Source organism: Lissotriton vulgaris, chromosome 8 (assembly GCF_964263255.1).
Source record: "Lissotriton vulgaris chromosome 8, aLisVul1.2, whole genome shotgun sequence".
NCBI classification, from domain to species: Eukaryota; Metazoa; Chordata; class Amphibia; order Caudata; family Salamandridae; genus Lissotriton; species Lissotriton vulgaris.
This window is the reverse complement of record NC_141696.1, coordinates 1,463,200,885-1,463,226,719: the sequence shown is the minus strand read 5'-3', so window position 1 is coordinate 1,463,226,719 and position 25,835 is coordinate 1,463,200,885. Positions and strand designations below refer to the sequence as shown.

At 42.4% G+C, this 25,835-nt stretch overlaps 1 protein-coding gene across 1 annotated transcript in view; it reads right to left on the bottom strand.

The window, feature by feature from the left end:
- The window catches only part of LOC147698928 (galactosylgalactosylxylosylprotein 3-beta-glucuronosyltransferase 1-like), a 430,388-nt gene that overhangs the window by 42,186 nt on the left and 362,367 nt on the right, over positions 1 to 25,835 (bottom strand). Inside the window, exon 4 of the mRNA XM_086933531.1 lies at positions 4,767 to 5,063. Within this exon, the coding sequence (XP_086789657.1) occupies positions 4,767 to 5,063 (297 nt within the window). The remainder of the gene's footprint in view (positions 1 to 4,766; positions 5,064 to 25,835) is intronic.

Below are 25,835 nucleotides of genomic sequence, written 5' to 3'. Positions count from 1 at the left end.
ATCCACAGTGTCTGGATTTCATGCAGAAGGAATGCGGTGTTTAACGTTTCTTTGCTCATCTAGAATCAATCTGCATTAGAAATGTCCCCAGTGTATGGCTGGCATATCTGAGTGAAATTCTTTATTTCAAATGGTTACTTATTTATTGGTGGAGTTGTATAGCACCCACAAATCTCATCTCCCATTCTTTTCATGGCCTCTGCGATCTCAAGCGCCCCCCAGCTCTAACCGAAAATCAACATTTGAAATATGCACTATTTAGATCAATAAACAACCATATTATTCTCTGCCATTCCAAATGTTTAGTTTTGGGAGGCAATTGTTAAGTTTCTTTCTCTCACTTTCTTTGGAACTCTTTTTTTTACAAATAAGGTTTTGGAATCTGGCTGAAATCTGCACTTAGAATTTCGTTCATTTATGTTGTATTCATTTGTCTACAGCTCGGAAAGGCATTTTCATAAAAAAGTATTTTGTTCTGCAAAATGTTTCTCATGTGTAGAGGCGTTATACTTTCGCAAGACTGCCATGCCGAGTTTTTTAATACTCACATCATAATGCAAAAGAGTCATCCCCCATTTCCAACTGATGTTTTAAGACCTGAAAAAAGGGGGGCGAACAGGTATGGCCACAATATTTGAGCAGAAATCTTGCAATGTACATGTATTTTAGGTATTTGGGACATGGCTGCACCTTGCTTCTATAACCCTTTAAAAGCATTGCATGCTGTAGGATTTTGGAGATGTTTCCAAATACAGGTGAACAATCTGCATAACGTGGGCGTTTGTGAGAAAGAAATTCAACAAGACTACCTTTTAAGTGACATTTCTCTGCAAAATAAAGAGTTGAGTAGGACATTTGTTCTGCAAACACATTTCTAAAGGGAAAACTTTGCAACATTGCAATTGGCAAAAGTTGCGCACTTCGCCCAAATTCGGTGGTGGAATCAAAACTTTGATCTCCTCTTATGTAAATATTAACCTCCCTGTCTGGTAGGTTCCTAGAACACAAACTAGACCCTTCCCTAGAGGCTTATTGGGATATCATCACCAAGAGTGGTGATTGGAAGCTTTAAAACCAGTTTAGGGTTGGGTCACTCCCGTTGAGATTATTCACTATTAAATGGCAAGGACAGACAAATGCGTTTTCCCCTTGGTGTGAGGACCAAAAAGAGTCACTAGGCCACTTTTTCTTCGCTTGCCCTGCCTACTCAGCCCCCCCCTGGAATAAATGGCTAAAACCTATTTGTTAAAATATGAGAACAAGTGAGGGGCTGGAGGCTTTGCGGATAATGAGGACTAACACAACAGAATTAGTGGTCATAGCAGTTGCAAAGTTCTTGGGTTGGTTGTGGATTATTAGAGCTAAGCACCCAACAGATAGTTGACTAATTTCTCAAATCTGTTTTTATAACATATTTTTAGTACGTCTTTAATTGTATTCATGTTATATTGTTATAACATAATCTTATTTGTATGATTGTTTTTAATAGTTAGGGAATGAGGTCTGAGTTAATTTTTATGATTGTCTTTTATGATGAAACATTTCGAAATAAAGACGTGTGAACATGAACATATTATTAATATAATCTACATCACATAATTAAAAATGATGACTTTGGCACAAGTTTAGTAACTGTGACATTATACAGCATTATAGTCCACTGACGAGGGCTATAACAGTTGTCAAAGGTCCAGAACATCCGAGGAGCCTTTGGCAACTGGAACAGCCTGAGGCAGAAGCTTTCTAAAGCTATTAGAACATTCCAACCATTCAGAATAGAATGCTCTACATTCAAAAGGAAGGAACAAAATAAAAAACATTGGAATGTAAGAGCAGAATGCTTATACCAGCCCTTATTGGCCCTGAGCCACTTCATTTTCTTAAATGGAACTCCCAATGTTCTAATATAATATTCCATGGGAGATATGCGAAGGGCTTGGCTTTCTTTCTTTCATTCCTTATACTATCTTTTTTTCTCTTCAAAATTAAAAAAACTTCAGCATGTGGAAGCTTTGACATTAATATGTCGCATAGCACTGCACTGTGAAGTACTTATTAAAAGTGAGTTTTTAAATAAAAACAGTCAGTGAACTAAGAGGCAAGACAGTTGTCATTTAATGCCGGTACATGGCCCAGATTGTTAGAGAGCAACAGTATAGTCTATTAAATCAAACACAACAGGATTTTGTACAACTAATATTCTGAAGGTGGTTTCATATGCGATAATGAAGAAAATGAAGCTTGGTGTAATAAAATACTTGCCTATGATCACAAAATGTAAGCGGGGGAGCAACAATTTATCCAGGTTTTCTGTTTTCGCTTTGTACAAATCAGCCACTAAATGGGTCTTTCCTTTTTATGTTAATGCTTCGCTTTTACCTCTTTGTGCATTTTCTGGAGTTTATGTTTGTTTACCTTTACATTTTTTTCTTGATTTTCAAAACAAAATAACATTACAATTCATTAACTTGTGCCATCCCCAACTCCCTAAACAAGGAGAGAGATTTGAATCACACTGTGTGCAAATAAATATAAATCCATACATAACATTGGATTTCTTTTTTTTGATTCGATTTTTCTTTATTCACCTATGAAATAACCATAAAAGCACATGATAACATTGGATCACTTAAACAGCATAATTGGTACTATTGCAACAATTACAGCAGATAAGCCTCACAGATATCTAAGGGTATTAATCAATTGTCCCCTCCACAGCTTGTCCTGGTTCAGGGTCTCCCATTTCCTGTTGTATCCGAACTTCTACTAAGTCCCATTCCATCCTTTCTGTTCCACTCCGTTGTAAACCTATCTGTGGTTTACCCCATATTCAGCTTGTACCCACCTCGCAAATTCCCATAACAATTGCTTTCCAATTGGCAGTCATTTGGACATCCATCTTAGGTGTACACACTTCTTTGCCACAGAGAGGCCTAGTTCCTATAACGTCTCAACATATTTTGTGTGTTTATTACGGGTAATTAGTACCAGTAAGCACATCTGTATCATTGGCTGCATTTGCAACTCGGTTAGTATTCCTGAAGTCTGAATTTCCTCACCCCAAAAGGCAATCACATCAGGGCATGTCCACCACATGTGAATATAGGGTCCCTCTGTTGCTCTGCATTTGGGGCTCTGTTCTGATCTGGAGGAATCTAGTCTGTGCAGCCACTGTGGTGTGTTGTAATTCCTATATATGCATCTATATAGTTTTACTCGTGCATTACGTCTAACTCTCCAGCAGTTACCCAATATAAATGTCCAGTCCCCTTCCCTTAACTCCATGCCCATTTCACCTTCACATTGTATCTTCAGTGTAGTTATATGGGTAGTTGTGCGTGTTATCGACAATGAGTATATTTGAGTGATGAGTTTGCCTCATCTCCCATGTCTGGGAGGGATTGGATTAACATGTGTTTCTGGTTCTCGTGGAAACCCTGCCCAAGATTGGCAAACAGCTGCCGCCAAACCAGTATATGGCAGAAACCATCCACTGCCGCCCCCTATTTATCACAAAAATCTGCATAGCCCACCATTCAGCCACCCTCACACAGTATTCCTTATACTAATCAAGTGCTTGTAAAGTACCCGCATGCCTCCTCTTTGCCACCCAGCTGCATTGTGCTCGCCATACATCGCTACAGAGTAGGAGTATCACCTTCAAGAGCCGAAGTAGATGGTCGACGGCTCCCCTGTAGTGATTGGAACAGTTAGACGGATGGTTCGGGAGGAGGTTCTGTTACTCGTGGCTTGCAGGGCTCATCCCGGGATAGATCAGTCACTTGTGGAAGAATTTGTGGGCCAGTATTATTGTCAGGTTCTCATTGTAGTACATCAAGTAGGGTGAGGTTCTCGCCTGAGGGTGCAGTGAGTTAAATATATTGAAACCTGTTGGGATTGTTTGCTTGAAGTTGGTTGTGGACTGATCTGAGGGTTGTAGGGTCTAAGAGGCCAGAGGCATTGTTGCCCAGTTGGCAGGGTCTGTTGGCGCTCCTGCCTGAGCGCTGGAGGTCTTTAAGGAAGAGACACACAAAATGTGATTCTCTGATGCACCTACAGCCATTAGAGAGATTTCATAGTAGATGTAATGCAGTGTTTTTTCTTCAGGTTTAGGGGGAGTCTGGCACCTGGATTCTTAAACCCTTTTTGATGGAATTATCATAGATACTGGATTTCAACCAAGTGTTTTTTGTTTGAGCTTCCGGTAGTACCCTCATACATGTGAGCTTACGTTTTATCACATGATGAGTTCATCTATGTGCATCACAATCTCAAAAGAGTAAAATAGATGGAAGTCCTTAAACTCTGTAAAGACTTTACCATAAACATGAGGGCACTCCCAAACAATATGTTTTTTCAGAAAGGTTCTAATAACATTACTATTCAATTCAAGAATAACACAGCAGATAAAGTCAGAACTGGCAGTGAATCAGCAAACATAAGAATTTACTTGCTCATGGTGTGCACATTATATATATCATAAACAAATAAAAGAAGCTTCTCCCTGATCACTTGTTTTAATTAATAGCAATCATATATTGATTGTTAATTATTTAATCAATTGCGAGAATATAAGTTCCTATTTGCTAGAAAGATTAGTTATATTGTTACATGAAATTGACACTTTTTCACCTAAATATTTTTATATACAACATCAAATGTGACTGGTTTGCAGGGTGGAATTAACAGTTTTTGTTAGAAATTTGCGAATTGCTACCCCTTGCAGCAGCAACATGTTTAGTGTTCATGTACGCTGTCGCACTAACCTTCGTGCAGTTGGACGCCTTGGGTTCCAGCCCTTCCATCGATACCAGGTCCTTCAGTAAACTACTCTCTTGATAGCCTCCTTTGAGTCCTTCCAGTTTGAAGTTTGCATGTGGTCGCTCCAAGATTAGTCGCACACTAACAGCAAATCCCGCCATGTCGATGGCAAATGGGCGGCTTGGATCGAAAACAGTTTTCCAGCCAACAACTTTCCCTGTTGGGTCAAGTTTAGGAGACTCATATCTGAGACCCCCAACGAACGCCACGGGCCACACTGAGACCCTCCTTGTGTATCGCATCTGCAACAGAGAAGCAACGTTATGAACTGTGGCATAGTTGGTGGAAGTGACATCACAGGAAGTAATTTTGCAAATCCTGAAGAAGGACAATAGCAATTATTTTGTATGACCGATACTAAAATATTGATGCTGTTAATAAACACAGATAGTTAAAAGCCACAACAACTAAAACCAACAGCAAAAGGTAAGTGAAAGCTTGCTATAAACACAGAGATTGCTTACAGCACAGCAGACACAAATCTGCCCCAGTTGGTCCAAACTGCTATTTCTGGATTTTTTTATGGCTCTGAGTACATTCCCCCTCCTGGTTCGGAGATGGGAAGGGATTCTCTTTACCTGCATTTAGGGAAGTCCCAGGTCTTAGATAGGGGTGGTGGAACTCTGAATCAACATTCTCTAGACGTATAACTGAGCCACACTAACCCAATTTGGCTCATGCACAATTTTAATTTCAACACCAATTGCTACAGTCTATGCAAAGTTACCAGTTAACCTATGAAAAGAGTCTGCCTAAGGGCCCGATTCACAGAACTAACTTAGGACAAAATCCTAAACGTACTACTTTTGGTATTCACAGAAGTTAGGATTTTGTCTTAAATTTGTCTTAAAACAGACTTAAGTTGGGATTTTGTCTTAAATCTGTCTTAAATCTGTCTTAAGACAAACTTAAGACGAAATCCTAACTTCTGTGAGTACCAAAAGTAGTAAGTTTAGGATTTTGTCTTAAGTTAGTTCTGTGAATCGGGCCCTTTGTATGGAACTACATGTTTTTTTTTAAATAACTGTTGACCTGTTTCAGTTAGAAACAGTGAAATTTACAAATTATGCATCAGATGGTGGGTGATGTGGCAGATTAAGTAAATCCATAATCAGGTATAAAATGATCAGGCCGCAGATTGTAGCCAATACATATACAGCAGCAGAAGGGTCCTCACAGAAAGACGGAGAAATCCCTTCCATGGTGTAATTCATAGAGATAACATTTTATCTCAGACCAGTACTCACAGCACATTGGCACAACGGATGACACAAATACCTCAAATTAAAGCAAACTCTTAAAAAATGTTTGTATTTACAAAGGTGTAATCGCGTGCCAAAAAAATGATGGAGAAAGTAAATACTAAAAAATACAGATATCCCTTTCAAACTTTCTTAATAACACACCATCATTGCTGACTCTTCTGAACATGATGGGCATTGGGCTGTTGCCATGTGAAAACATAGCTTGAAATACATCAACTACTTTAAAAACATATACACAGCCATCATATCACCCGTACATAAATATCTTCCCCCAAAAAGTTTTAATTTTAGATTCCTATATCCAGCCGAACTAAGGGCCCGATTCACAGAACTAATTTTAGACAAAATCCTAAACTTACTACTTTTGATATTCACAGAAGTTAGGATTTTGTCTTAAGTTTGTCTTAAGACAGACTTAAGACAAAATCCCAACTTAAGTCTGTCTTAAGTCTGTCTTAAGACAAACTTAAGACAAAATCCTAACTTCTGTGAATACAAAAAGTAGTAAATTTAGGATTTTGTCTTAAATTAGTTTTGTGAATCGGGCCCATGCTTCCCACTTAATGTACTTCTCAGATAGCCTTCCTGAGATTACTGATACCATCAGCATTGTCAATTCTAAGGGGGAGAGAGTTACCAGAGATTCTGAGGTATGCCATGAGGGTACCCTCAGAAAAAAAAAGATTTATTGGGGGACTTGGCAAAAATGTGCTTGATTCCTGCAGCTATTTCCCACCCCCAGAATAACCACGCTGAAGTTCAGAAAGTGAGTGATGCCTTTAAATTTGCTTTTGTCATATCACAAAATCACATCAAATCAAAGTAAACTTCATTCGAATTTATATGCAAATCCATATAAATACAAAGAACAATAAGAGCCCATAAAATCCATGCGCTATCAAATTAAACTAAATGTGCCAGGCAATATCTTTTAAATAAAAATGAATAGCACCAAGCAATACAAACATGTTAAAAATAGCAAAATCGTGAAATACTACTGGAGAAATTTAAAGAGCGCATCATGTTTTAAACATAGCCCCACGGGCCTTTGAATTTTCCTCGTAGCGTAGATTGTCCAAGTGAGTTAATGAGTTATGCCTTCGAAGGGCCATTTTAATAAATGCAAGCATGGTACAGCATCTATGGATATTTGATAGCTAAAAAAAAGTAAGTACCACCTGATGGTCAGTAATGCCCTGAGACAGAAAGAGAAGGCCTAATGACAGGAGCGGTCGACCTCAAAGCTGGGGAACAGGGTTCGAGACTCAGGAGGGATGCTAAACATCCTCCGATTCAGGGCAAAAATGTTTGTGTCTGTCTGTAACACAACTGGTGCTCATGTAAATCGCTCTGAAACATTTGGGTCGAGTTTGCGCTGTATAAAACTCCCCAAAAAAGTAAATAAGAGCCTTCTAATGTCACTGTACAATTTACAGAACAACATAAAGCGTGATGTCGATTGTATTGCTGCAGCACCCCAAGAATAACCATGCTGGAGTTCAGAAAGTGAGTGATGCCTCTAAAGTTTGCTTTTATCATATCCCATTTGCAATGTGTTCAACGACAGGGGTCAAATGTCAGGCTATGTCTTCTGAACCAAATCTGCAAATTCTTTTTAAAAGAGATATTGTTTTTTACATTACTTTTTTTGACTACCAAGAGAGGATTTTGTAAAGTGAACTATGTGACAATCTTACTTGGGTCCAGGGAGTATCAACGATAAAGGCAGTAGAACGTCACTCTTTACTAGCACACAACATTTAAATACTTGTAAATTAACTGTACAAATAATTCAAAGTATATCAGCAGTAGGAAAAGACAAATGAGGCATATATTAGTTCTAAGATGTGATGGAAATAAAGATTTTAATAGGATCAAATTGACTCAAAACACTTTACATGATGATGTGCAAAAGATAATTATATGCAGAAGCCTGTTTTCCACACATTATCATTTCTGTGCTATATGTTTTTATCAGTAAAGCTGTATATGTGTGCAAATGTAGTGGGCATTTCAATGGAAAATGTGTTGTCTGTAAATGATATTGTGCTACCACACCATACATTAGTAATACATTTGGGACAGTGTGCTCCAAAAGGCACACATACCACACCCTACCAATCACCTGTTGAAGGGGCGTGGCTCATGTGCTACACTTGTTACCTGTGTGACGCTTGCATTTTTCACAATTCCTCTGCTGAATTCCGGCCATTCCTCTGTGGAGCTTTCCCGAGCTAATGCTAGGAAAGGGGGTCTTCAAACTGGGGGGCAGGCCCCCTTAGGGGGCCTCAGGTGATCTCAGGGGAGGCACCAGGCTCTGACCAAAAGGAGTATTATTCTGATGAAAGCGCTTTGTTTTAATCTAGCAGCAGTAAACCGCTCTGTAATGCTCCTCACCAATATCTTTTGCCATTTATATCTTGGCTGGGAGTAAGGGAAGGGTCTCCAAATAATCTTTTTAGCCCCACGCCCATTTCTGGTAATCACACTGTGGATACGTTTACACGTTAGTAAGGCCTGCCAGACCAAAACAGTATGTTTGGCAACCATGTACTGGTTGCATTTTTAAAATGGTATGAAAATCCAATGTAATGCTTTAATAAGTTATACAAATTTAAACATTGGCAATTTAATAGAATTGTGAAAAATTCTGAGGGGGGCCTGAGGATTTCTGTTTCCCACTGTGGTGAGGAAGAGATGGCATGGCATTGAAAAGTTTGACCACTGTGCTAGGGTATGTAATGCTATGTGTGGTGCATAAAGAGCACGTGTTTCTAGGATTTTACACGTTTTAGTCCTCCACTTTACTTACCAGTTTGCAATGTATACCTTCCATGAGTGCTGAATGGTTCGTTTCACAAATAGCTCAAATTCAGCAAGCAACAAAGTACATAATTTTCATGTATTTTCCATCCCTGTCTGTCTCATATAATTTTCACATAACTATTTAATTTTCTGCATATACTTATGACAGGACTGTCGGTATTTACTGAAGAACCAAATTAGCTCCAGTAGGAACTGAAAAGACTAAGGGCCATATTATCAAGAAAGGGCGATACATCATCGCCGCTTTCATCTGCAGGAAACTGCGGATAAAGCGGCGATAATGGGCTTGATAATATGCACTTGTGAATTCCCATAGAAGCCCAGGTTCTGGTGATAACCTGGGTTTCTATGGGAATTCACAAGGGCATATTATCAAGCCCATTATCGCCGCATTCTTTGCAGTTTCCTGATGATAAAAGCAGCGATAATGTATCGCCCTTTCTTGATAATATGGCCCCCGATTATTTGTGTATTCCTGCTGATTGTTGATAGTATGTGTGCTTACAGCATAGGATAATAGGGAGCACCGGTCCTGACGAATGCCACGGACCCTGGATGGGGCCATGGGCTGAAACATGTTGACCTGCTGGATGCAGCAATATTAATCACTCATACCCACCCTTAATGTTTTTTATTCATATTGCTGCCTGCTCAGACATAAGAGGTATTCCCTAGAAGTAGGCATCTATGACTTTTATCTTTACCTTTTGGATCACACCCTCCACCCTCCATCCATCAGCACTTCCTGCCAATACAGGAAGCCTTCACACCATTAGAGGATTCTTTGGCGGGCGAGGATGGCCGATGATGAAGCATGACACCCAGGGTAGTGTGTGAGGCAGTTCCTTACAATTTGTTGTATTTCTCTGGTACTACTTATTTATGTTGTGTGCTTTACATGGACTTCAGGGTCCCAGAGTTCAGGTAATTCTGATGTGTGGACTCTGTGCTAATTTCTTGTGTCTCGTTTGCCTTTCTTGTGATTTAGGATATGCAAGTATAACTGTGAGAAAAAGGACTGACTTTGGTGTTCCTTAAGTTTAAGTATATACCTATAGTGCAGCAGTTGTCTGCCTTATTATTTTTGAGTTGTGATCATCTAGGCGCTATACTGGTAATGTCCATAGATTGGCAATAAATGACAGCCTTCCAGTTTACATTTTTGTGCCATCGGTTTATTAACAGGAGAAGGAGGCTTTAGATGGCAGCAGGAGATGCCCTTGTGTAGAAATGCGTCCTATTGCCATCGGTCTTTTAAGAGAGGGAGAGGCGTTGGCCTAACGGCTACGGTGGTCGACCTCGAATCTGGGGAACTGGGTTTGAGTCTCGGCAATGACGCTGAACATCCGGTGATTCGGGGAAAATCAGTTAATCTCCCCCTGCCTGACAAAAATGAATGTGTCCTCATGTAATGCAACTGGTGCTATGTAAAGCGCTCTGATACCCAATTCAGGTCAAGTTCGCGCTATATAAAACTCTCAAAAAAAAAAAAATCATAAAACATTGCACCAGTGCAGTAGCATGAACATGCAAGACACATATTAAAATTACATATTTATTGTAGCTGCTGCCAAAGGACATAATTGGCTTATGATTAAAACATCTTTCGATAATTAGGAGCCTCCTTTCAAGGACTGCTGCTCTGTAGGCGTCTAGAGAGTCAGTCTAGAGGGAGCTTCATTACTAGGAACACGCGGCTCTGCAAGGCTCTCCGAGGCAGCAGAAGAAGCTTTATACACCTTGGGATCTATCACGGGTTCTTCAGGCCGGTGTCTTCGGCTTCTGTCTTTGAGTTTTTTCTCCCCCTTTGTAACTGCAATGATTCTTTCCAAGGCGAAGCACACACAGTAAAACAAGAGAAGGGCCCTGCATGTTGTCCTACACTGTCCACAGGTTGTAGGCTATACTTGTGGTGCCACCTGTTGTTAGGTGCTCCCAACGCAGGGTGACCACATATTGAAAACCTAAAAGTGGAACAGCTAAAATACTTCGGGGCATATTTACAATAACATCCGCATCCCTGCAAATCAGCAGGGATGCGCCAGTTATTGTGCGCCACAACTACGCCATCATGGATGCGCCGCATTTACAATGTGGCGCACCGTGGTGCAAAAACGGCACAGATGCGTGACGCATCTATGCCGCAAAAGTGACGCAGCTTCAGCAATGCTCTGGAGGCCCTATCTAGTTAATGCTGCGTCAATCCTTACGCCTGCTTCAGGCAGGCGCAGAGTTTTGACGCAGCATGGGCCTAAAAGTGACTGAGTGAAATCTTGTAGATTTCACTCAGCCACTTTTAGGAGGCGTTCCTGCGCCGGAACGCCCCCCACCCTGCACAGGAACACCTACATGTGGCGCAGGGCATTACAATGTGACGCATCTCCCAGATGCATCACGTTGTAAGTACCCCCGCACCATGGAGCAGGATTTGCGCCACCGTTGCGTCACAAAAGTGATGCATCGGCTGCGTCAATGAGGCGCAAGGGGCTTGTAAATCTGCCCCACAGAATCCCAAGCTGGCAGCCACATTTGACACCCCTTGTTCCTAGTAAAACAGACTAGACATCAGAAATAGATAAAGGCCAGAGTTTACTCCATACTAGAGGAAGTACTAAATCTAGAAGGATGTGTGAGTAAAGTGACAAGTATGTGAAAATATCATATTTGTATAATGGCTAAAATGTGTCTCTTTCTAGAGAATAGGGACAGAGTAATGGAACAAAAGTCACATTGGACTTGCAACTGGACTAATGTGATAAAATGTTTGTAGTTGCATGCAAATAAATTCTTGTAAAGTTTGCAGGGGTTTCAAAGTCTTGCTCTAAGGGGAGTAACCAACATGGTAATATAGGACATGTATCTTCCTGATGTTGAAGAAGTTGCATTGACTAAGGATCAAAAAGAATGTAAAAAACACTGCACAACAATGGGCCAGAGCATTAGAGGTGCAGATTGAAGGACTGTTTTATGATTAGACCATTGCGATTCAGGGATAAGAGGCTTCTACAAATTCCAAGGGTTCATCAAAGTATGTTGGGTGAGAAAATACAGCAGGTTGAATGGTTTAGACTTTGTAAAACTTATCACAGGGAATCAAAGATGTAAGAGATTTTGCTAGCTTAAAGTCAAGGATAAAACATTGTGGTTCCACCTGATTAGTTTCAGGAGTTACATATACAACGCTTGGATCCCAGTAGGTTGATTACGCTGCAGGAGTTAAACGACAAGTCTTGAACTAAGCTGAACGTGCAATGGACCATGGACTTAGAACCTAATTTGAATTGGGTGGCAATGGAAAATGATCTGGTTTCTAGAGACAGTCCTGAAATTATGGAATAATCCATCAGGGGATTTTTCTTCATCATATGAATAAAATAGTACTCTGGTTTTACCATTTTCCAAAAAAAAACGGAAGATTTTCCATTATCTGGTAACTCTAAATTGGGTAGCTAAGTTGTATTCAGCTGACCTAGAAACCCTTTCATGTTATACATCTTGGAAAGTGTCTTGTGCATTATAGACTGACCACACAGAAAAAGCTTCTTCCGCATCATGCTAGATAGGGGTCCAAGTAATGTTGGAGAAAACATGCAAAACAGCCCAATCACAACAACCAAAGAAACACAGCACTGCAACCCAAAATGAATGCCTGTGAACAATTCTATCCATCCTTCCCCCCACAAGAAATGCACATGCACAATTTCCTGACACACAGCTCCCCACTTTTAACAAAAGTCAGACAACATATCTCAACATAATTACCTGAAAAAGAAGTCACCACCCAGTTAAAAAAAAAAACACCAACACCTTTCATCACTGAAGAAACACCCAGCCTCACCCTTAAGCATCAGCAGCACTAATCCAAAATTACATATAAATATCAACATCCAATGCAATGCTAAAAACTAAAACATGCTGTCCTAATCAACTAAAACACTTTCAGCCAAAAACAGAACATCTGTACTATTCAGGCTTGTGAAATGAAGCACGGCAAGACTGATACCCCCAACTATCAAGCCACAAACCACATTTTTTGGCACCATCTACTCAGGCAAATTGTGCCACTTGCTACGTTCCTACACCAGCAATCGGGGTAGTGAGTGAAGCGTCCTCATATGTGGGCCATGAAGTTGTGCTCCAGCTCACTCCTCTCCTTTCTCCATTGGTGCTGCAGTCATATGTAGGGCTGAAAGGCACCCCGGGGAGAAAAACAAGAAGAGAGGATACTGGATCAGTCGGCTGACTAACCTGCAGAGACCTCCAGCTTGAGGCCTGCACTAACTGAGCAGGAGCCGCCTACTGCTATCCTACCTGGGACAACCTTGAGGCAGGGTACTGGCGTGTCCTTTGGCATCGATGACTATGCCATTCCATGCCACTGGCAACGCTTGCCTTTCTGGTTGCTCGTACCCCTGCATGGACTCCTGCCCTTTGCAGAAAGCAGGACCACCACCTGCAGTCCTCTCTGACATGGTGCTCCACTTACCACAAAAGGGCTCTTATAGACTGAGACTGGCAACATCCTCTTAATGATACTGAGCATCAGCTGGAGCTCTTGGCTGTTGTGAGTCTAGTGTCAGTGAACCTATGTTGGGATGATTCTTGGAATACAGTCCTTGGCGTATATCTGGAGAGTGCACCCTAATCCAGCTGTTACTATCTAATGCGCTCTGCAGATTGCAGGGGGTGGGGGGAGGTTACTGCTTCTGCATCATCACAATTCAACAAAACATCTTTCAGCTATGCGCTCCAAACCACCACCTGTGCTAGGCTCTGCTGTGACCATAGTAAAAGGCGAGTAAAAGAAATCCAAGCTTTCCCTCGACTCGCATCACATGGAGATAGATGATGTCTGGAAATGCTATTCCCAGTCAGTCAGCACACGGCTGATGCAGCAGTAACTAATGAAGTGGATGTCAGGCCCTTCCTACTCACAATGCAGAAAAGCCTCCATGCCATTGGCAACAAGATAGACTTGCTCCTGCTTCTTATAGAGCATATGAAAGAGTGGCTTGACAGACGGAAAGTTCGTATAGACGTTTCTGAAAGCTGCATTTCTGATATTGAGGATGATTCGGCCAAATACATGCAATAAAAGGACCACCAGGTGGAAAAGCCCTGGACCTGGTCAAGACAAAGAATGAAGACCTTGAAGGCTGCTTGAGTAGGAACAATATTTACATAGTAGGTGTGCTGGAGAACACAGGAAGAATAACACCTTTCGTGAAGTCTCTCTGAATTGATGTAGTTGACATATATCAATTCTCAGCCCTATTTGTGGTGGGGGAGGTTCATCATTCTTTGGCATATAGCCTGCCTTTGGGCCTCCCTTCAAGGCTCATCATACCTATTACATCATAGAGACTGTCACACCATTTTAAGATTGTCAAACATTATGCATGGCCTGTCATCCCATGGTGCTTCAATTGCCATCTTCCTGGATTTCAAAGTAGTAGTGCTGGGTTGTAGACGAGCATTTGCATGAGCCAAGAGAACAACTCCAACAGGCTAACATACTCTGCCCCATACTATATCAAGCTCAAATCAAAGTCATGACATAAGATAAGCCACATTTCCTAACAGATCCTCACCAGGCCACAGCTTTTCTGAAGAGGCAGGGAGGTAATCCATCACTGTGTCAGTCAGTCTTAAGTGAAAAAGAGTAAACCCTTCTTGCTCCATTACTAGAATTTACATTTTACATGTTTCTATAATTTAAATTTGACTTCCATAAATGTTGTGCTTACCCTAGTATTCCTATGTGCTACTTAAAACACACAGTACTCTCATAGAAGTTTCCCAACATAATTTGTGCTGTATGACTTAGGGAAAAGAAGTTGAGAGGACAAGATTATATTCCAATGCAAAGTTGAGACTTTACACCCACTTACCGTGATTTGTTAAAACGCTATACTGTTTGTTTTTGCTCTAGCTGAAATCTATTTTGTCTTCCCGGATCCTGGGGTTTTGGTTGACAGGGTCCTGTGGAACCAACTGGGTGGTAAGGCTTGGTGTGTGATCACTCATGCATCTGACTGGAGGCGCCACACGTGTGACTCAACACGTTTTTCTCAGCCACTTCCACCTACTCGGCGGAATGTGCTTTTCTACTCTTTAGATGGAGCTGAAGATGAGGATGAGTCATTTGTGATATTACAGGGGATACTGGGTCAAGCTTACACCCCAACATGGACTGCCTCTCTTTCACCAGGAAACAATTGAAATATGTTTCCACCAATTCCCCCCCCCCTTGTTAATATGGAGTGGTGACTTTAAATTAACTCTATACTCTTGGCTAGTGAGATGCAGTGCTGCACTCACACGTATGTCAGCACTGTGGAAACACTTCTGCACATACTCGAAGCCTACGAGCTAGTAGAAGTGTGGAAAGACAATGATCCAGACAACCACCAATACACATTTTATTCAACTGTTCACAACATGGCCTACAGAGTAAATGACTGGTTAGACACAAATAGTATCAGCCATGGACCAGTGTATTTGAGCACCTCGCCAGTTCACTATCAGGTCACTCCTGCATTAAGCTCCAGCTTTCACTCCCCGATCCTTCTGCTCATGCAAAAGCACTGCACGTTCATGAATGAGCTCTCTGGGTCTTAGTGTTCAGGTCTGAGATAAAAGGTTCAACAATAGAGTCCTTCAAGCTGAATTGACACTCAGTAAACAGCCAATGCATGGTGTGGGAAACATTTAAGTTTATAATCTAAGAAGTGTGTGTCTTGATCTTAAAAGTAATAGGCAACCATCTTCTACATTCAGGAAACAAAGTTCTGGCATTAGAATCCCACCACATCTTAAATAGTAATCCACTTATACTGGCGGAACTCAACTGTGCTAGAGGACTATCGGGACCAAGCGAATATGGATGTGAAATCCGTAACTACGGATGGTTAGGTAGAACAATGGTGGATTTGGTGCACTGCACCCAGGCGGTGAGTGACATCATTTGCATACAAAAATATAGGTCAAAAGGCGTTTGACAATGTTGATATTTTACAATACTTGTCTACTATTACACCAGATGCAATACTTGTCAGTCTGCTGCTAAATGGGACCTATCTGGATACAATCGCCATAGCGTCTGGCTAGAAGACATTCATCGTCAACCACTGGCTGAACAAACCGCCATAGCTGAAATCAAGATTAAGGTACAATCAAAGGTTGCGGGGGGCATAGCTCTTGGCGGTAACATTCTCACCACAGATTTTTACAAAGAATTTATAGACATCTTAGCCAACACTTACCAAACAATGTGCCCATCTTCCCCTAGGTTGTGGGAGGCAGTATTGGTAATGTAGATCAAACCAGACTGGCCACTTTTAAAGTGTGATTCATACAAACCTCTATCCTTAAAAACAACAACAAGATCTAGGCGCAAATTCTAGCAAAAAGACTCCTTCCTTTGCTACCATGCATAACCGTTCCTATTTTATTCCAGGCAGATCTAAATCACGTAATGTTTGCACAACATTTGCTGTGATAGACCAGCTGCAGCCAGAATTTGACGCAGTGGCAGATATTTCATATGCGACCGAAGCTTTTCACACATTAGAATAAAGTTTTTATTTATTGTTCATGGAAAACAGGGGCTAAGAATGGAACTTGTAAACTAGATTAAACTCTCATATGTAACCCATTGTCTGTATCAAGATGAATGGCATCACATGAGGAACAGCGTTTACAACGCAACTTTTACCACGCAGTACCTTTACCACGGAACTTTTACAATGCAAGTCGTTACAACGACTTGCACTGGGGGGCGCTGTAGGATAGGGAATAGTTTAATTTACTATCCAAAACCTTCCCTACTATCCAAGGGGACTGGAGTTGGAATAGTAAATTAAACTATTCACTATCCAGCGCCCCCCCAACGCAAGTCGTTGTAACGACTTGCGTTGTAAAACCTGCGTGGTAAAGGCATGCGTTGCAAAAGCATGCGTAGTAACGACATACATCCCATCACATACCCACCTGATGTAACTACTAGAGAGACAAGAAAAGTTTTCCCCCTGGAGCTTCTGCTGTCGATGTATGTTGGTGACTTATTGGTATTTACAAAGCTCCTAGCTTCCATCGTTTGCAAAATAACCTGATTTGGTGGGCTGACAGGCATTTCCATAAACTGCAGAAAATTGTGGGTTTTTCCCCCCCTGACTGATCACCTGAAAAAGTGGCACATAGTTCACCCTATTCAGGTATGAATAATTAGTCAAATACTTTGGAATTCAAATACACAGTGATGTGGATCACGTTATCAAAGACTACCATGGTGTTGCCAAAGTGGAATAGTGGAACATGTAGAGCGGTGGATCCACCTGCCACTTTTATTAGTGAGCACAATGGTCTCAATCCAATTGGTAGTAATCCCTAAGCCAGCCTGGCGCAAGGTAATCACAAGCTGGCGGGTCGGTGGCCTGTGCCTGCTGAGCACAGCAAAGACTAACCAGACTAGTACGTCACACACCCTGCCACTCCCAGATAATCATTAGATTTCACCGCAGTTCGTGAATAACACCGAAATACAACTGGGATTTGTTAAGGGATATATTTCCATTAAGACATTAAGAAAATACCTATCATTGGATGAGCTAAGCTCTAATCAGCATATCTCCCCTCTAAGGGGCAGATTTACAAGCCCCTTGCGCCGCTTTTATGCCGCCGTTGCGTCACTTTTGTGACGCAGCAGTGGCGCAAAAGATGCACCATGGTGCGGGATATTTACAACGTGACGCATCTCCCAGATGCGTCACGTTGTAAAGCCCTGTGCCAGAAGAGGCGTACCATCGCAGGGGGAGGCGTTCCGGTGCAGGAACGCCTCCCAAAAGTGGCTGAGTGAAATCTAGAAGATTTCACTCAGTCACTTTTGGGCCCATGCTGCGTCAAAACCCTGCGCCTGCTTGAAGCAGGCGTAAGGATTGACGCAGCATTGTGCACATAGGGCCCCCCTGATCATTGCTGGAGCTGTGTCGTGCTTGCGACGCAACTCCAGCAATGCGCCACTTTTACGGCACAGATGCCTGACGCATCTGTGCCGTTTTTGCACCATGGTGCGCCGCATTGTAAATGCGGCGCCACAAGGGTGGCGGAGCTGCGGCGCACAATTACTGGCGCATCCCTGCTGATATGCAGGGATGTGCCAGTAATTGTAAATCTGCCCCAGAGTGTCTTCCTCTGTTATCACTCTGAGCCTCGTACATGCTATACATGCATCACTTCCCAGAGAACCACCCCAACTTTGTACACTCTCACTACTACTGGTAAGCATTGGCAGGTGTAAGGGAGTGTCCAGACTCTATAAATCCGCACAAGGGAGCCTATTCACAGAACTAATCTGAGATAAAATCCTAAACTTACTGCTTTTGGTATTCACTTAAGGCATTTAGTAATAGTAAAATTAGGACTCCTAACTTTACTACTTCTAAACTGAGACAAAATCCTAACTTTCCGTCTTTCGGTATTCACAAAAGGCATTTAGTAGTAGTAAAGTTAGGAGTCCTAACTTTACTAATACTAAATGCCTTCTATGAATACCAAAATTAGTATGTTTAGGATTTTATCTCAAATTAGTTCTGTGAATCGGCCCCAAGGTGAGGTAATGAAAAAGAGTTGTCTGTTGGTAGAAAGAGGCGTTACACCTTGGGTCAAAGCTAACTGTGGAATAATGGACATTTCTCACACCACAAATGGAAAAGCTGTTCATCAGTAACAGAAATAGGCTCACTCATTAGAAGTTCCTGCACAGAATGTATTAGACTTATTGGGATTCAGGGGACCTTCACATTGTGAGTGCTGCAACATGTCAGAGGCGAGATTCTATAACCTAGCTGTGGAGTGCCAGGGACTACAGATTTTTGGGCCATCGTTTTCAGCTGCCTGTCCATCACAATGGGTTACACTTTTGTGTGAACCCAGTGCTAGCCCTCCTGAGGCATGTACAGAATCTGCATGGTACTGGAGCTGCTGCCAGCAAAAAGGTGAGTGTCAACTGGGCGAGGGGTCTATGCCCCAAGATAGAAGATTTGCCATCAGATTTAACATACTTCAGTGACATGGTTGAAACATATACGTCTATTCTCCACAGTCAACACGCCCTAAAGATATTTGAGCTTTATTATTAGCACACCCTCAGGCCATTTGGGCCCCACTGTGATCCTACTTTGTAGTCATTTTTCATCCTCACCCTCAGCAGACTCCTTGAGAGCAGCAGAAGATTGTTAAAGCCATGGTAGGGACCACAATAACCTCTCCTCTCACATATCTTCATTGACCTTACCCTCCTCTAGATATTAGATAGATGTTCAGCTGGGTACTGCTACATCAGCAAGCTTTTACCGGTGATGCACCACCTGTTTTCTTCAAATTGTATCACTAGTCTCTGTAAACCTTGTGTTATGAGATGACCTCTATAAGTGGCTGCATATTATAGAACATTCCATTTGTTTGATAAAAATGCATAAAATCAATAATTAAAAAACAATTGGGACTAGTATTATCTTGTGAGCTTTTAACAGTTTTTTTTAGATGAGACACCACAAGACCTATTAAATCTACATAAAGTATTTGCTTGGAAAATGTATACTTTATTTCTCTGGTAGAAATATACTATGCTGAGGGCCTTCCCTCATTTGGTGAATCTAGAGCCTCATTTATGAAAAGTGACGCATCGCTGCGGGAAAACAGCGATGCACCACTTTTCACTGCGCCCTCCTTGCGACACAAATGATGCGTCATATTTACAGTATGACGCATCATGGCGCAAGGAGTTACAGATACGTCAGTATTTCTGACGTATCTATAAGCGCAAAAGTGACGCATTGCTGGAGCGTGTCACAAAAGTGACGCAACTCCAACAATGTGTCCTTTCACATGGGGCTTGCCCCATGTGAATGGCCCTTTCTTGCGTCAAAACGCCCACCCCCTGGAATTCATTATGCCTGGCATACGCATAATGTAGCGCAGGGGTTTACAAAGTGACGCATCTACCTAGATGCGTCACTTTGTAAATATGGTGCAACAAGGCATATTTTTTATGCTGGTGGTGCGTCACACAAAGTGAGGCACCGGCGGCGTAAAAGTGACACACGGCCTCATAAATGAGGCCCCCAGTACCTTAGAAGTTCCATTAAAATCGGACATTCATCCTTCTTTCTTCTGTTTAGGATACAAAGTAGGAATTCCAAGGCCATATAGTTTTTGATGAATCAATAGTATAGTAAAAAAATATTTAAAACATAACCTAGGCTGTGTGGCGTTGATTTGATTGGACTCAAGAGAGATACTCCCATCCATCTACTTGACAAAACCTGACAGAGGGTATCCCTTGGATTAGGACAGATGAGGAATCCCAAGTAATATTTGATGCAGAAACATAAAGGGGAAGGCTCAGTACAATCAGGAACACTTAAGGAGGCATAAGCCTTCTTGAGGCAAAGACACAGATGGAAGTTTCAAAGGAGAGGAAGGCACAGGGGAAGGATTACAGAGACATAATGTAAGAGGAATATTTGCAATGCATATTTAAAACCCTGGAGGCGAGGCATTAACAGTTAAAGATGAGCACCTTACGATACAACAAGCCGTACAGTCATGCATTCGACCTTCACACAACCCCATTTGATTGTGAACCATCCCCGGTTGTGACTACCATCGGTGAAGAGGAGTCTCTGGTACGAAGAAAAGCAGTAAAGGTCTCCCATATATCCCTGGGGTGGAGGGGCAGTGGCATATATTCCCAGAAGTTAGACAATTGTTCCTGTCAATATGCCACATCAATCAACCGAGCTTTGGGGAGGGGGCTGGCTTTCTGCCTCAATGTATGGCAACCCTGAACTTAGCCAGCACAACACCCTGTGTGTTTCCTAACTGTTTGTTCCTGTTTTTGTAGTAGGATGCAGGCGTGTGCCCCACTCTCTGTATTTTCGTTTGTACGTATTTCTATGAATTGCTAAATATTAAATTCTAGACCTCTGTCCGGCTGGACACGTTCAACCAATATAGTACTGATTGGGTCTATATTCATTTCTGTGCTCATCCCTAATTTCCTAGGGACCATTGTAGTATGTAATAATAGCACAAATTATGGATGCGTGTTTCTTGAACACAAGATTCACAACACATTCGCACTCCGTTGGCACTGTTTCCTCAATGTTATCAATAAAGTTCATTCAAATATTGTTCATGAATTAATATATATATTATTGATAACATTGAGGAAACAGTGCCAACGGAGTGCGAATGTGTTGTGAATCTTGTGTTCAAGAAATACCCATCCATAATTGTCAAGCAACTCTATGCTCAGAGAGAGTGTACACATTCAGCGCCACTGAAATTGTTACAATTTGAGTACCATTTTGAACATCAATACACCTAAGGAGTGCGGGACCACAACACATATGGTTGCATATTAGCACAAATAACATGGCCATGAGGCGGCTACATAAACTGGGTGCGTTTATGACATAACCTAAGAGGCCCATCAAAAGGGTGCAATGTCAAAATGTCTGCAAGGCATAATCCTGACACTGGACAAAAGGAAAGAGGCCCTATCCTGGGAAGATGAAGGCGAGCAAGGGCGGCACACTTCCTTTGGTAAACCCGCTTTGCTAAGCTGAGACATAGAACTTAATTCAAGTGTTTCTTCACTGCAAGTGTTTATTTGATAAATGATGACAATATCGAATGCTCATTTACAAAACTAAAGCTACTTACCTATTATAGGTTTAAGAATGAAACGGTTTTATTGGCCGCAAACGATATTATATATGTGAGAAAGTTAATTACATTCTGCTGATGATGGCTGCCGGCGAGAAAGGCGAAGCCTTTCTTTTATATTCAGTGATTAACAAGCATATAATGAGCAAGCAAAGCGCTGGAATGGTTGAACTGAGAAGGGCTGTGAGGTCAGTCGAACTGCATCTCCTATCAGTAAGTACAGATGGATTTCGACTATGTCGCTGGTGGAACAATGAGTGGATTCTTCTCTGAGCATTAACGATATGGACTGTTTCTCGCTTTTAGGGCAGGTTCTCTTTTGAATAAATATATATATATATATATATATATGTATATATATATATATATATATATATATATATATATATATATATATAATCTATACTAATATAATAAAGAGAGAGACCAAACCTTTGAGGCGGGTAATCTGAGGAACCACAGCGCAAATCACAACACCCAATACAGTGTTGGAAAGGGCAGTTGCAGCAGAAGGACATAGGCTATGCAGACGCCCACCATATACATTTGAAAGGTAAAAGAACCGTGCCAGCAAAGTAGTCCCTTGTGGGCGTGTCTGCGTTGTGCGGTGGGCATGTGCTGGGGGCGTGACAAACGCTGGGGGCGTGTGGTACGTTCCGCCCTTCATGCCATGTCTCATATTGTGTGCTAATCCTACCCTGTTCCCTTTAAATACCCCATCACCCCATAATCATAACCCACCCTTACTCCTTAAAATACCCCAACACCCTTAAACACTAACCCATCTTAACCCTATAAATATACCCTGTACCCCAAAACCCAAGCCTATCCCTAAACCCTAAAAATACCCCTGTACCCCAAAACCCAATCCTAGCCCTGAACCCTATAAATACCCCTGTACCTCAAAACCCAACCCTACCCCTGAACCCTAAAAATACCCCTGTACCCCAAAACCCAAACCTAGCCCTGAACCCTAAAAATACCACTGTACCCCAAAACACAAACCTAGCCCTGAACCATTAAATACCCCTGTACCCCAAAACCCAAACTTACCCCTGAACCCTAAAAAGACCCCTCTACCCCAAAACCCAAACCTAGCCCTGAACCCTAAAAATAACCCTGCACCCCAAAACCCAAACCTACCCCTGAACCCTAAAATACCCCTGTACCTCAAAACCCAAACCTACCCCTGAACCCTAAAAATACCCATGTACCCCAAAACCCAAACCTAGCCCTGAACCCTAAAAATACCACTGTACCCCAAAACACAAACCTAGCCCTGAACCCTAAAAATAACCCTGTACCCCAAAACCCAAACCTACCCTGAACCCTAAAATACCCCTGTACCCCAAAACCCAAACCTAGCCCTGAACCCTAAAAATACCTCTGTACCCCAAAACCCAAACCTAGCCCTGAACCCTTAAAATATCCCTGTACCCCAAAACCCAAACCTACCCCTGAACCCTAAAAATACCCCTATACCCCAAAACCCAAACTTAGCCCTGAACCCTAAAAATACCCCTGTACCCCAAAACCCATACCTATCTCTAAACCCTAAAACTACCCCTGTTCCCCATAACCCAAAACTATATCTGAACCCTTAAAATACCCAAACACCCCAAAACATATACCTCAGTACCCCAAAACATATACCCCCCTACCCATACTTACCTTATCCAAACATTTAAAAAAACATGCTTTTACCATTCATGCATTTACAACGAATTTCGTTGTAAATGTATGCGTGGTAAAAGAATATAAAATGTAACGCCATGCGTTATAATGGCATTGCGGAATCATGGTACTTTCGTAATGAAAGTATGCGGAGTGATGGTGTGGGGAAAAAAGTTGCGGAATAATGGGTGTTTATCCTACCCCGGTAAGTACATTGGTGGCACGGCGGCCCACATCTCCAGCAACATATTCATATTTTTTCACCACCCATTTCAAAAAATGCACAGGTCTCTCTCATTGATGGCAAGCACCGACATACACTTTTAGACACACCTCCCACCAACAAGTTCTAGAATTGCGAACTTTAGAGCTGGGGAGCTACGTTCGAATCTCGGTATCAGCTCAACATCCTGTGATTCCAGGCAAATCGCATTGTCTCCCCGTGCCTACCACAAATGAATGTGTTCTTCTGTAATGTAAATTGTGCTCATGCCATGTTGTCGAGTTCGCGCTATATAATATTACAAGGAAAAATAAAGTAGGGAAACTCGAGTTCACACACTACTGAACGCGCACTCAAGTGCATCAGCAGTGCACTGTGAATTGGAGCGTTTCACAGGTCTGTCACAGATAAGAAATGCTTTCAAAACAAAGTCCTACAAACCAATATACTTCTGGCCGGCAGCATTTCATACCCAAGCAACGTCGGGAAGGGCTGCTAGTATATATATATATATATATATATATAAATATATATACGAATATAATAAAGAGAGAGCCCAAACCTTTGAGGCGGGTAATCTCAGGAACCACAGCACCAATCACAACACCCAATACAGCATTGGAAAGGACAGTTGCAGCAGATGGACATAGGCTATGCAGCTGCCCACCATATACATTAGAAACGTAAAATAACCTTACCGGCAAAGTAGTTCCTTGTGGGCGTGGGCGGGATGCTGCATGACGACAAAAAAAAAACGTTCCTTAAACGTGTGCGTTGTGCTGGGGGCGTGTGCTGGGGCCGTGAACAAGGCCAATGGGCGCGGCAATTGCAATTGCGCGGCACCAAGGGGTGTGGCCAATAGGCGCGACAAACAGCAACAATCGCGCGGCACATCCCCTCCAAAAAAAACGTGCCTTGAGGGCGTGTGGAAAACAAATGTGTGCGTTGGGCCGGGGGCGTGGCCAAGGACAATGGGTGCGGCAATTGCATGGGAGCAAGGGGCGTTGCCAATGGGCGTGGCAATTGCGTGGCAATTGCCGGGGCTTAGGCGGGGGCAGACGCAACTGATCATGCCTGCGGGGACAATAACTGCACAGTATCCTGCGCGCTGTCAGCCAGTCAACTCTCTGCATAAAGGACCGTGCCTGTGTCGTAATTGGCCCGGCCGCATTAGCGATTAGCTGAACCTACACGTTGTCCTCCTTAACTTGGCTATATATGAAAACGCCATTTTGAATGTTGCAGCGGCCATCTTAGATCATGAACGGCCTCGTGGCCGGCGTGCCCTTTAGTCCGTTGTCCGTTCCGCTGACCACTTCTATCTGCCCAGCAACAGGCTATTTTTAGTACTGGTCAAGCCGCACATGCGCAGTTCCCACTGACCCGTAAACCTTCTGGTATGTGCACCAAACTGACCAGCAGAGTTGTGCCCCTCCAATGAGCTGGCAGTATTCCAAAACATGACCATATATGTCCTTAAAATGTGTTCTAACTCGTGCCGCCTATCTTTTATTGCCCCAAACTGTATATAAACGGGGTCACACCGGTGTTCGGTGTGATACCTCTTGCATTACCGAAGGGTGCTGTTTGAGTGTACCACCACCCCATGGGGTCTTAATAAACTTGTTCTTTGCCTTTTACAGTTTCCGTGCCAACAGTTCTTGAGTGTAAGTGGGTTATCTCTGGAGCGTGTAGGCCTTGGGAACCCCGAATTACTTCAATTGGCGACCACGAAGGGACTCATCGGCGACTCGGATGCCCGAAGGAGAGGTCGTGACGAAGGCTTGGAAACCCACCATGGGCGCGCGCTGCCACGAGTGACCCGAGTCTTGGCTGCCACGGTGTCTTTTCCTTTCCTTCCGATCTGACCTTCCAGGTGGCGCCGGTCTCCGACTGAGTTTTCGAAGTGTCTGCATCGCTGAGAAAGTGCCGTTTGGCTGATTTGGCTTACAAGACCTTGGCAGTTGGAATCTGGACATTTGGGAATTTGGGTAAGCTTTGTGATCGGTAAGGCAGTCTTCGGACGCTTACTGAGGTCCTATGATTTGTGTTCGGTAAGGTAGTCTTTGGATGCTTACTGAAGTTCTGTGATTTGTGATCGGTAAGGCAGTCCTCGGACGCTTGCCGAAGCCCTACGATCTACGTCTTTGATTTGAGTTAGCTAACATTGTGAATTTGTGATCTTTGAACTTATATGTGTAGTGCACTTCACATAGGCAGGCATGTAGAGATGTTTCTCTAACTTTTTTTTTTCCCCTCTGAACGGCACACTTGTATAAAGAACTGTAAGTGCC